Raw genomic sequence first — 14,376 nt, 5'->3', positions numbered from 1 at the left:
TGTCTTTCAAGCTTTCCAACCATATATGATTCATGGCTTTGTGATAATTAGAACGGTGGCTAGAAGAATAAACATAAAGGGTGACGATTTCCATAAATTGCTTGTCGTCATCTAAAAATGGCGGACATTTTTCAAAATTGCGGGAAAAGCTACAGTGGGATTTTAGGGGACTTTTAGTATGTTATTCCTGACACATCCCCCTACTTCCATACCAATTTTCAGCTTGTTACTAATTTGTTCCTTTCTCAATCCTATCTTTACTGGACTAACAATGGTCACGTGTATCTAACTGACTTCTGGGTATTTGTGAGAGGAAAACATGGCGGGAACAAGTTGCTTCAGAAATGAATATGAGTTGAACATTAACAATCCATATCCTTTATCTATATTTAACCGCCAAGGCTTTGAAGTCGGAAGGTCTGGGTTCAAACTCCCGGAGCCTGGCAGATTTGTCCTGAAGTTTTCCTCGGTTGTACTAAGCAAATGCCGGGATGGCACATGTTAAATTAAGGCCGACTGATATCTTCCCCCTCCTTGCTTAAAATATTCGGGCAACTAGACCTTCGTTGTCATTAACTGTCTAACCAATAACTAATTCAACCAGCCCAGTCATTCCTGCTTTCGCCCAAGAACAGAAACAACAAGCAGTCGTACTGATAAAGTGTGGAAAATAAACGAAAATATTCCCATTTCAGTTAAAATAGCGTGTTAAACCACTTTGTTCCTAGTATACATAGAAACGAGAGGAAGTAGTACTTTTAGTCATGCAAATGTCAGATGCTCACAACACTATTTTTGTTAAAGATTACGACCAATAATTAATATAATGTTCGTTACTTGGTATATGTCAAATATATGACATAGAACTTTGTTCACACACACACACACACACACAAAAAAAAAAACTAATATAAATTCTCACTGTCAGTTGTTAATTAATTATGTTACAACTAAAAGATGTCGTCCTCGGGGATGAAATGTCATTTATGGTAATAGCATTTTGTTGTGTTTGGTAATTACTACCAAATCTTTTGGTAAATTAAATCGAATAATAGTTTATTTGGTTGAGTTCACTAAACTTAGATTTAATAGTTAACAACAAGGAACTAAATATTTTAGTATTTCCGGCATTTATTCCGAAGTTGTTCATCCGCCTGCTTCAAAAAGTGTAAGTTAGGTTAGGTTAGGCCAGATATAAATGTGCATGCTCAAAGAACTATTCCCTTCCAGTGTTTCTTCCAGACGTGTTTTTTCCAGACCCTGAGAGTGCCTCCCTTCGGACGAGACCAAAATAATGCGTCTATAATACCATAATAAGTAAAATAGTACCAGAAGTGTCCCCCGGAATATTACGTGTACCCCCCGAAACATTCTTTCTGAAAGAACGACTTTTCCCTTCGTTGCTGTCTTCCGCTAGTAGTATCTTTCATCACGTTACTTACCGTTTCATTAAAAAGTATAACTTTCTCCACCGCCAATTTGTTGTTAGATTTAGTAATTCATGACTTTCATTCACTCAGTTTCATTTTCACCGCATTGTTTCACAAACTGCATTTAACTGGTAGCTCACATTCAACACCGTCAGCTGCTTCTGTACACCTGCAACCATGTTCAGAACACAAATGCTCCTTGCTTCTCCACAATCCTGTTATCAAACACACAAATGAGCAAATTATCCATTTCTTCCAGGTAATTTTAAAAAATTTTGCTACAAGGGATGAGCAACTTTGGAATTTAACCCTTTACTTGGTTGTTGCAGCCAAGCAAATCGTAACCAAGTTGTTTGGTGCTGATGATCAAAATTTTGGTTGGCGCTATATTGACCAAACGATTTGGTTACTAGCACACTTCTTTTTTTTAAAGTAATACTGAGCAAACTTATTTCTTTTTTCAGTGGACTGTTGAGTATTTGCTCACATTTTTTTTTTCAGATCAGTGAAAATGTATCGATTGGTATCGATTTGATCTTTGTACATTTTTGTTAAACACCATTATTATTATTATTATTATTATTATTATTATTATTATTATTATTATTATTATTATTATTATTATTATTATTATTATTATTATTATTATTATTATTATTCTTGCAGGTGGCGACTACAATTGGTTGGATTTTATGCTTAGTCTCAATGTTTGGAGTGATGTTTCTGCCATTTTCTATGGAACACAACCGACTGTCGTCAGCCATTTTCCTGGCATTAAGTCGTAATGTTTGGTCTGTGGGTTTCTGTTGGATGATTATTGCATGCTGTACGGGTTATGGAGGCAAGTATAATCATAAATAAGTACTTACTTTAGATAACAAACACATGCAAATCCATAATGTACTATTCGAATTAAGAAATCAGTAATTATATTTGTGAGACCGGCATCTATTGCCATTTTAGACCATCTCGCTTGACGGATAAGGTCCTTCAGCGATCACACTGCTCGGAGAAGTAGGGAATAGGGAAGAGCAGAGCTCCGTAAATGGTGATGTCTAAAATGTTGAAAAGTTAATCATAAGAAAAATATATATCTGACATGCTATAATTGAAGAGCAGTGGTGCCAAACTGGAACTGAATTTCCCCCTAGATTGTTTCTCAAGTCTCCTAAATTTTAAAATGTAATTCTAGTTTGAAGTCGTGTTTTAAGAATAAGGTCTGTAATAGACATAAGAGCTAGATTACTGAACGGAAAAGAAAAAAAAATGTAAGGATGGGTTAAGTGAATGATGTACTTCTATGTATAGCTGGTTCATAATTTTCATGGATATGAGAAGATCATAAGGAATTATGTTGTAAATTGAGATAGAAAATTCCCCCAGGAATTCCCTATAAAAATTGGTTCCCCGAAATATGTCCCTGAGGTATGCTTTTCTCCCAAAGTTTGGGAAATAAACTCGCGAGTTGGCCACACTGTTGAAAAGTAGACCTACTATCAGAAATAATTTTAAGCCACAAAGAGTAAAATTTATACGAGAAATTTTTATATCTGAATACGTTTATAAAGCAAACATAGATGGATAGTAATACATGTGGTAACACTAGCGTCATTTCAGCTTTGCCAGGTGAGAGACGGGGGGGAGCGATTGTCCCAAAATAAGAGTTTGACGCTTTTTGTTAGTATACTAGTATACAATTTATTAAAATAATATGAATTTGTCAAATTTAGGGAGCATTTACCCCTTGCCTCAATTGACACCTCTACGTGGTAATAATTTAATCTTATCGTAACATGAAAAAATCCGTAAGGTAAATTTGATTCTTCCATAGAAAGTAATTAGTGTGAAAAATGAACTCTTCCCGAAATAAAATATCAATATATTTGCACGTGTTAATTCGATTGTTCCGCGCTAATTCCACACTCCAAGTGTAGTAACTCCAGCAGAGGCCAATAGGATCATTTCTCTTCTTGTACTTGTACGAGAGAACCACTGGCTATATTTCTTCTCGTACTTTAGCTTCGTGTCACAAGATGGCAGCAGCACACCGCAAAGCACCGAGGTATAATGCAAGGATGTTATAAATAGAGGATCTGCACATACGTATCTTCATCCTATTAAATCGGTAAAGCTAAAAAACAACCGAGCATCGGCACGTCTGATTGGCTACTCTCGTTTCTACCATCGTCTGATTGGCTACTTTCGTTTCCGCCATGATTGTTGGCTCAAAACATTGCGATCCTATTGGGCAGAGTGGGCAGAGTAGGGGTGGCGAAACTGTGACGTATGGCTTCAAGATTTTGTTGTAAGGGCAGATCCTCTATTTTATAAGATCCTTGGTATAATGCATCCAATGACACACACGGCCCTTACGCCCAACGTTTGCATGTCAAATGCTAGGTAGGTCCCTAGTAACATCGAGCGAGCGTTGTAGCACATGCACTATATTTGCCTTTTAATTCAATAGATAGCAGCACAGTAACATATCTGTCATTCCAGATTTACAACTAATTTCCTGGGGAAACGAGATTTACTAGAAAAATGAATCGATAGCTAAGTATAACATTAAGAAATAACATGTTTCATCTGGACGGTGGCAGAAATGTAAAATAAAGTTTCATGTAAATTATGATATAGACCCTAATAATAATAATAATTATACAGTTAATGTTATCCCTTTTGATGTTTTACTCTGGCCAAAGAGAAGAAATTACCTTCTACGGCTCTCCCATGTTCTGATAGAAATGAAAGACGGTTACATATTGATAAATCCATGTCATTTCTGGCCTAGTTATTCGATCTTTCCAACATCTCTTACTAGAGGAACAAATTCATATTTTTGCTCTAAATGAAACTACGCTCAATTTTAATAACACAGCACGCATCACAGGTCACCTAATTGACTTCTACGACTAAATAGGACCTTCCGCCAGAGCTCAAGGTCAAGTTGCAGTAGCATTTTCACTAACACTCTTATTCCGACAAGTATCAAGTCCAACGTACCCTACCTGTTACTAGCACGCGAAATGCACATGTAATGCACACCATAGTGCTTACGTAGCTTCATTCTTCTCTGTATTTTCATTCATAGTAGCACAGCGAGAGAGCGGTTTACGCAGCACATAGATAGTGGACAATCCAAAAGGAAAATATATGGACAAGCGGCATGATCCCTCATCGGCGTCAAAGGGATGCAAATAATGGACAGACGCAGTGAGAATCAGGTAGTGGGCATGCTATGTGAGTTCGGAATGGGAGATAACTTGTCAGCGTGGCAACAGCGGACTGTCTAGCGTCGTCAACAATGTTTCATCGACGCTGGAACACTTTAACAGAAGTGGATTTGTCTGCGCTGACCGTTCTACGATCTCTACTGATCGGTGGATTGGCAACATGACTGACTTTGCGTTTGCTTCAATTCATACACAACAACAAACGCTTCACACTACAATTGAAGCGTGAACATCGTTGCAGACATGCTGATGGACAGATGTCGAGATTTTAGACGAGTTCCACTTCAATTCGTCCCACGGTAATAGTCATACACGTGTTACATGCTATCACTGTGACCGCTTTCTGCGCAACAGAGGCTGCAACTTCACGGAAAGATAATCCACACCCTTGATATTACTGAATTCTACGACCAAAGACGAAAACCTGCTCGTGTGGTGCTGCATTTCCATCGATGCATATTTCACCCGTCTCGTCACATTACGTCGGGTACACACATTTCTCCACGAACTATGGTTCATTGTTCTTTTCACAGTTAATAAAGAATGTGGCTAGAGCACATGATACGAATAAGGCTACGATGCTAATCACGTCACTGTTCTCCCACATTTTGTGAATTCTGTTAATGTTTAGTCGATTGGATATGCTATTGTGCTGCCAAAATGTCTTGAGCCCTGGCAAAAATGCGAACTAACACTCACACCCTCACTCAACCACGCGTTGAGCCAATAAGGGTTCAGCTGTTGCTAAGCGAGAGAAAGCGAGTGGAATACTTTCAACCGATAGCAGCGCTTGCAACGGAAGACTAGGGATCAAGTCAATCTGGCATATCTATACCTTTCATGTGTTAAAATATTAATAGCCAGCAATGTACTGTACTTTTCTGAAATTAAACAATGTGTCCATTTTATTAAAAACATTAATATTGATTTTTCTTTACTCTAAAGTAGAATTCTTTGATTTTCTTATAATATAGAAAGTAATCTTATATAATTTATTTCCTTTGTATTGATAATAAAATTAAAATCTTACATTTAAGGCTTTTTCAACAAGTTCCTGTCGTGGTCAATTATGTATCCATTTGCCAGACTAGCATTCTGTGCCTATTTAATTCATCCTTTGACAATTAGAGTCGTGCTTCAAGCTAGAGATCAACCGTTCAATATGTCTACAGAAACTTTGGTAAGTTACTTTGAGATATATTCTAATAGTAGTAGTTCGAATTTTAATATATTGTCTCAATATTATGCAGCAAGTGGGATAACACTGGTAAATAGTTTATAAGCATAATACGAAAATTATGCACATCTCTCTTACCATTATCAACACACTTTTTCAAACTTTCCACCATGTTTATTTAAATCAGCGAATCGAGAACAAGGCAAATGTACGGTTACTACTCTCCGCTTTTTTGACCGTTTTACTACCTTTCTGACTTGTGAGTTGTTACACATTCACAAAATGTCAGATTCTCTTTTAAGATGCCGTCATCTAAGGAAAAATAGTAGAACTAAATTTTGCCTTGCATCCACTAACAAATTTCATCATCTCCAGGATTAGTGAGACTTAATAAGGGATACGTTTTTAAGAAATCTACGTGGATGTCACTGGTATGCAAGGGCTTAATGGATTATCAGAAAGGAGAAAATTAAATTTATTTCAGTTCCTCCTACAAAATCGTACACCTTCTGTTGCTCTTTTTTCTTTTCACACATATTTCGAAAGAAATAACCTTTAGTATGATCATTCATATAACAACATAAGGAAAGGTATTGGTAGGTAAATATGTCTGTGATATGTAAATATAAGATTAGACAAATAACTATGATGTGTAAAAATATAAAAAAACGAAATTGAACTTCTTGGTAGCTAAGTGGTTAGCGTATGCGCCTTTGGCGTGGGAGACCCGGGTTCGATCCCCGGTAAGAGCTCATGTGCCTCAGATTCCACGTTAACCTATAGGTCCATGTCTCATATAGCCACGCTGCTGAACGGGACGCTAAACTGAAAATCAAATCAAATCAACTAACGAAATTAAATGGAAATTTTGTCCACAAATATCCCGATAAGGAGTGTCCCATCTCATTCCTACTTCTTTCTTCGCCAAAAGTCTTTCCAAAACGCTCTCCCACTTTCATCTTTCAGTACAATATCTCTGCTACGAACTCTACTGAACAGAACACTCTGGAACACTTATTCTTTCTCGGAGGTGGTACAAGTTCAGAAATTCCACGTTTCTACAACACATTCTTCAGATTTCAAAATTCTAAATTGGTCCTATGACAAATTTCATGGAGTTGGAATCAAATAACAGTAGCGTCCAACCTGCTAGCGCTCTCTCCCAACGAATGTCAATGAAACATCAACAAACCATATCAAACCTTTGGCGTGCGACTTATGCAAGATGAGGCATTGCCTGGTATTCCATATAAACAATTCACGGTCGTTGCTAATGCTATGATATACGAGGGACGTCCAATAAGCTATGTACATAAACAGGAAGGAATGGAGATAGGCACACCTGGTCATTACTGTTTTTCGTTGTAGTCCCCATGGAGGTCTACGCACCATCGCTACTTTGTGAGCAGTGAAGAAATCCCGGAAAAAATAGTCTTTGTCATGGCTGTTTCCACTGCATAGACTCCTGCTTGCTCCCAGGATTCCAATGGTAGAGCCAGGTTTCGTTCCCAACTTCTGCAAATCCATTGTTCGCAGCGTCACACAAACATTCGCTACGAGGCGTTAACACAAACACTCTATACTCACAGCCACTGCGTTGCTCCGACTGACCTCAAATTGCGCAGCGAGGATCCTACAGTGGCCTTGGCGTGCGTCCGCTTCTTCCTTTCCGTCTAAGTAGATAACTTATTGGACGGCCCCTCGTACCACCATCACCAAACACATCATCAACCGATTCTATTTTATATTTTTCTTTCTTCTTTTGACAATTTCCAATGTGCTATACGTAGCTTATTGACATGGAATCAAATAGTATTTGGAAACAATCATAAATTAAGTGTTACTTGAAAAGAAACATTGCCAAAAAAAATCCTAACTTTGAACAGCAATGAACAACATAGGGATATGTATGTCACACGCAATCGAACCAACACAGAATAAATTATCTAGGTAACCACCAGCAGCAATGAGAATTATTATACTTCTATCTCAAATCCACGTATTCACAACAACTCTTTATCTAAAGTGTAATATTTACCCTATTTTTTTTTTCAATTATGGAGCGGTGGTTTGTATCGATTGCAGATTAAGAAAGAGGTACTTCAGAAATGCTTTTAGTTTCCGTTGGTCCCAGATTGAGAGTGAGCCAAGTAGTTCTTTACCTTCATAATCTGACGTACAACTTCAGGAGAATAGCCAAGAGTAAAAACTAATTAGGGGAAAAGCCACGCAACAACATGGACTCTCCTATACTTGCCGCGACCTTATCCTGATAGCCGAGATACGCAGCTTCAATTCAGGCGAGTCCGCGCACATTACATAGTTCCTCCCGTTACACAAGTAAAACATTACTTAGGAGATCAATTCAAAGAGCTAATTGAGTTCAAGTATATAAAAATGTCAATACAGAAACAATATTTAAAATAAATGATACTACATTTATTAGTAAAGGGTTATGAAAATGACGTCACGACTCAGAATCGGAAAGAGAGAAAGAAAGAAAGGAGTGAAAAGCCGGAAGCTAAGATGCGAGTCTCTTGCAAGTGTTGCAAGATTATAAACTTGAAAACTCTTATAACAAAAGCAGAGGACCAGTAAAATTACTTAATTGGTCAATGTTAGAAACCGTCCACAATGGATAGGAAATGGCTTAATATTTTTATATGATATATAAATTAAATAGAGTAACTACCCCGTAAGAAACTTCATTGCCTGCTGATAAATGAAACAAAACAATAATAATAATAATAATAATAATAATAATAATAATAATAATAATAATAATAATAATAATAATAATAATAATAATAATAACGGAACTCACATGTAACTTCTGCAATTTTTGTGCAGAGAGTAACACTGCTCTGCCAAATATCGTCTTCGCGCGTGCGTTAGAGTGGGTACGTGGGTGTACTGAAACTGAAACCATGAAGAGTGTTAAGCGCGAAGTTGAAAATATGAATGAATCCGAATTATCATCTTCTCAGTATTATCGCAAACACGAGGAAGGGAAACCTCTTTAAAGTTAATCAAAGTAAATTGTCAACAATTTGTACGCTCGACTAAGAGAAAAATATGCAGACAAAACTATTGGAAATTGTTAATATGATTGTTGCCGGTTCGCTGTGGTTTACTCAGTGCCAATGTAGAGTTGCTGTGCTTTTAGAAAAAAAAATCGTATTTTTAATTTATTGTGTGGGAGGGTGGTTGCTCGTATGTTTCTGTTTATGATTGACCTTTTCCAGGTAGATATATGAGAATAACTTCATTTCTTATCCTTTCTTACCTTAATCAATTGAAATGAATAAGCAAAATAGTTTTCATGCTCTCGGGTTTTAATTGTGAGGATTGCAAATACATGACGTGCGAATTTCCAATACATTTATTACTATTGTGTCTTCATGAATTATTAAAACAAATAGACCAAGAACATATTTTTCGTAAGCGGCAGGAAAAGGACGAGAAATCATCGCTCCGCGCATATCAGCTGAAACTCAGAACAGCGCCAGTTGAAACCCTGGCGATTGAGAGCCAAACCAAAACACACACACACACATATAAAGGCTTCCCTGTGAAAAGGTTCGCGCGCCGACATGTATTAATGCGCTTGTGATGCGGCTCTCAAGTTAACATTGCGTTTAGTATACTGTAGGGGGCGCGGTGGCTCAGTGGTAGAGCGTTCACCTCTGGTAGAGGAAAGTATATAAATCAGTAGCGGTTCGTGGTGTGTACAAGCACCGGTTGCAATGTTGCAATATCGAAGGTATCTAGGTGCGCGCAAGTGTTCCCCTCCCCCAGCATTCTTGAGTCTTATCCAAATAAATAAATAAATAAATAAATAAAAATAAAAATCAGGAACTATGAAGAGGAAAGTCTTTTAAGCTCTATTTGTATATTATTGATTAAATTATTTCTCTAATATTGATTTAATATATAAGCTATTTCCTTTATTTTTTTTTCAAACAACCACTATCAATGTACGTTTATACACTATTTTATACAAAACCTCTACACTCATGTTATTGAACAAGCGATAAATCGAATATATAGTATGTGCTGTACGCCATGAATGATGGCGCTAATCCGAAATGAAGAAAGAAAAAAAAAACCAAGAAAATTGCAAGCACGCAGTTAAAAAAAAAAATATTTAATTATATAAACTATGCATTATTTTAGAATGGAAGATCTTTTTTAGTTCTTTTGGGCTTCAAATTTTTCTATGACTTCATTGAAATCTGAAATGCTGCTTGCCATGTTTTTCTGAATAGAAAGCATCGCTACCGCAAACATTTTCCGCTTTATTTTCTTTAGGGTCCAGAAACTCTCTCCTCCGATAATATGCATTTTGATAGCATTTCTTTGTATTAATATACGATATAAAATGTACATTTTCAGAAACCACGTATTTTTGTCTGCTGTTCTAGTATAAAGAAGCATGAAGTCTAAGATGTTTTCCTTCGAAAATGATAATAAAAATAAAATAGTTTAACATTCCAGCAAATTAGGCTAAAGAAGACCGATGAGTATTCTTTTTGATTTGATATTAATAGTTTATGCTCTCCGCCAGAAATCCAACACGAGATCATGTGCACGAAAGACACAGAGCTAGGAATTAGACCAATGGTAAGACATTTTCTTCTTCGAGACTCGATCGGACACCACCCACCCACTCCCCAGAATAGGATTTTTTTTTTAAATAAAACTTTTTACCTTTGGATTATAAATGTTAAATAAAATCTATTAACTTCGAAAGACCGCCCCTCAAACTTTCAGCCTGAATCCGTCCCTGCTACCACCAGAAACTTATATTTGTTCTTTGCGAGTTTGTTTTGTGAATATCTTCTTTCTTCCAAGCGTCTGTATCTCCCTCGCCCTATCAATTGAGTCAAGCGCTGCTAAGCGGAGGAATTCGTAACTATTACAGAAGCTGACCAGTTGCGGGATAACGTGCAACTGTAAGCCGCCAATACGGGAAGATAGGAGCGATGCAAGTATAAATCCACTTCCCCATATTAAGAGATAGGAGCCCGCTGCCATATGCTCAATGTTACTGCTTCCAGTGGCAACGCTCGCTGCCACTGGAAATGTAAATCTCTCTATTTCTTTCAGTTTTTTAATTGATTTTTTTTTAAAGAAATGCATCAATACTGTTTTGCACTCAAGAGCAAAGGTTTATTTTTTACTGATACACTACTTTAATACTTAAAAATATTTTTAGTATTAAAAAAATATATCCGGTTGCACAACCATGCAACATATAGTACCAGCCGCCGCTGATATAAATATGGAATACCATTTACTTATTAAGTAATTACTCCTCACCAAAACTGAAAATATCAGCAAAATATACTTTGAAAGGTAAAGTAGAATGTTTACTACCGCACTATGGAGTTACAATCATCACATGAATAAGACTAAGATAGATATTAATGATTTACTGAAAACATGCGATTTTTTCTGTTTACGTAAATGGGTCTAAATATGGAATAGTTGTAATAATCTATTTACAAAACTCACAAATATAACAACATCCTCGGTCATATCCAAAACATTGTACGTGGCACCATAATTCACACATAAAACACATTACTCATTGCTCTCCATAATTATCTTGTGAGAATTTTCCACCGCAAGAGACATTCGGCATGAGGACTATTGGGATAACTTCATCGTCTGGCTGAGAAAAGTCTAAAGACGAGTCTTCGAAATTGATTTTACATTCTTTTGATGAATTGGAAGAGCTCTCTCCGTGTCGTTTTAGACGTTTGTTACTTCGTTCACGATATCTTGAGGTAGCTGTGGGCTCATTTGTACTCTTCTCCTTGCCTATACGTGTATTGTTTATTATCTGGATTTTCATTTTCTGTTTGTTGTCTGTTGGGTTTCTTTTCTCCTGCTGCTGAAGAGCATTCTTATATGGTGAAGATGTCAAAACTGCAGCTAGTTCTGGTTTTCTTCCGATGGTGCCTAACTGCTTTCTAGGATTTCGGACTGGTATTACTTCCTCAGGACTAGTCAGACATTTATTTTTAGACCTCTTCTGCCATATTCTTAGCGTTGTCTTCGTGAAGAACTAATGTTTTTTTTTTTTTTTTCATTAGCAATAAATATTCCACTAATTTAAATTAGCGGATTTTCCAACTCTATAGTTAATACAGTTTTGCGTCCAAGTATTGTTTTGGCAACTTCCTAAAGTATAAAGTGCGGATTTTTATTTACAAACGTAAATAGAGTAGATCTGGGAACATAATATTTGGCCTGTTTTAGGTGTACCATTTACTTACTTCTGACCTAGAAGATGGCTGCTTGCCCATTGTTTCTGATGACACTCTTTTAGGGATGCACACGAGACGAGTCGAGACAGGATTTTCCTGACAAAATTCGAGTCGAGACACGGCTCTTCCAATAGAGAAATATACATTTTTTTAGTCGAGACATCACTTTTACAGCCCATTTTCGAAACGAGACAGCCACAAATCTTGTCTCGTGCGCATCCCTACACTCTTTCTTTTTGGATGAAGGAATATATGTATGATACAAAATAAAGAGGAAAAATAAAAGAAAATAGTGAGAGATACAATTATGGAATACTATTCCATATTTATCACCCCATTGGTATTCCATATTTGTATCCTTGCCTCCTTGGAATGTCACATGATGTAGAAATGTACAAAACACTTCAACTCTTTTCTGCTTTGTACGAAAATGATCGTTGACATTTGTCGAAATTCAGAATGCAAAGTGACAACAATTGAACTTTATTAAGAATAAAATTTACTCCACTCAAAACTTACCTACAGAAAATTCAGTAACCAGAAAAAAGTATCAACAGCTGTATTACACTGGCTCTTTCGTCTAACACTTTCTACTCAGGTGTGGCGTAATATCCGTAGCTCTATAACAGTCTGCACCTATCACCTCTACGCGCCAGCACCATATATCCGCTATAGGTCGGTATTCCATATTAGTAGTACTATTCCATATTTGTATCCTTTACTCTACTTGGGGTCCCGGGTTCGATCCCAGCCCCCGCCAAGTGAACTTTGTGGTGGACAAACACCGTGCTCGTGGGTTTTCTCGGGGTTCTCCCGTTTCCTCCCACTTTCTTCATTCCACCATTTCACTCATTTCTCATAATCACCGTCTCCTTTAGCCTAACCGGCATAATCGTGGGACGTAAAACTCAAAGATTTCATTTCATTTTTCTCCTACTGCATGCTCTTATCATTTCAAGTTGTGCTACGAGAGGGGGAAGAGGAGACGCTTGGTTCGATCCTAGCGCCCGCTAAGTGAGTTTTATGATGGACAAGCACCGTATGCGTGGATTTTCTCGGGGTTTTCCCGTTTCCTCCCAATTTCTTCATTCTCTTATTTCATTGATCATAACCATCACTATCTCCCATAGCCTCTGTGGATAATCGTGAGATATATATAAAAAAAAAAAGAGTGAGAGAAAGAAATATAACGGTTATGCTCCTAGCCGACATCCAGAAAATTCCCTGAAAATAAACCTCAATTCGTCTCTTGAGCTAAATAATTAATATGAGGTCCAGGGGCGGATCCAGGACGGACTTCTGGGGGGAGGGTTGTAATACTGCTACTTAGAGCTACTTTTAAGAGCTCCAAACTCTTGGATAGGTTTTATTTATATATAAAATAAGAAAGTTTCCTCTTCCTGGGAGGGGGGGGGGAGGATTGCTCCTCCTGGATCCTCCCCTGATGAGATCATCTTCATTTCGAGCAAACACGGTACCAGTGTAATTATGTTTTTTAAAATTAAATATGTTTAATAATATAATTGTATTTTTATTTTGCAGCGAGTACATTTCTACGGCCAATTGTCCTATTCGTACATGTTGGCAGCCATAATTTCTGTTTTGATAGAACTTCCAGTGGTGTCGTTGTTGAAAATCGTGTTTCCTGAAAGATCAAGACCGATTGTAAACAGCAAACTGTGAATAATATTTATTGCTTTGTGCAACATCAACAAACATTTAAGTGCATTATTTTTTGAAACAATGAATTTTGTATCTGCGTGTGTTTTTGTGTGTGTGTGTGGGTGTTTATACATGTATGGATTGTGATCCTGCGTAATAAGAAGATACAGAAGTTGTATGTTTGTATTGTTGACTGTATGTTTTGTCATAATAAAGTAAAATTACTCTTCCTTTTTTTAAATGTCCTTTTCTATTAATTTTCTCCCCGATTTTCTCCCGCCTTCTCATTCCACCAATTCTTTAATAATCATTCACTTTAATTATGTAACTATTCGTTTCATTTAGTCTAAAGCAGTGATTCCCAACCTGAAGGACGCATACCTGGGGAGGGTGTGTGAAGAGCCAACAAGGGGCTGTCAAGCTACTGATAGAAATGCATTTCATTCATAACTAGAAATAGTATTATGATGTAACAAAAGATGCGTTAAATTAAATACTGTACTATAATAAAAACCAAACCACGTAACGTAACAGCCCTTTGTTGGCTTGAACCGCTTCAACGCCATCTGTTAGAGACCGGCTGAACTACGTCCAGCTTA

At 37.1% G+C, this 14,376-nt stretch overlaps 1 protein-coding gene across 1 annotated transcript in view; it reads left to right on the top strand.

Moving 5' to 3' along the window:
- LOC145690161 (O-acyltransferase like protein-like) overlaps positions 1 to 14,010 on the top strand; it is a 186,092-nt gene extending 172,082 nt beyond the window's left edge. The window contains exons 12-14 of the mRNA XM_081764781.1: positions 2,097 to 2,271; positions 5,701 to 5,843; positions 13,658 to 14,010. Of these exons, the coding sequence (XP_081620907.1) occupies positions 2,097 to 2,271; positions 5,701 to 5,843; positions 13,658 to 13,798 (459 nt within the window). The 3' untranslated portion in view covers positions 13,799 to 14,010. The remainder of the gene's footprint in view (positions 1 to 2,096; positions 2,272 to 5,700; positions 5,844 to 13,657) is intronic.
- Positions 14,011 to 14,376: the final 366 nt, after the last annotated feature.

This window comes from Thermobia domestica, chromosome 7, assembly GCF_964235325.1.
Source record: "Thermobia domestica chromosome 7, izTheDome1.hap1.1, whole genome shotgun sequence".
Taxonomy (NCBI): domain Eukaryota; kingdom Metazoa; phylum Arthropoda; class Insecta; order Zygentoma; family Lepismatidae; genus Thermobia; species Thermobia domestica.
Note: the sequence above shows the minus strand (reverse complement) of the source record. Positions and strands in the feature narration are given on the sequence as shown.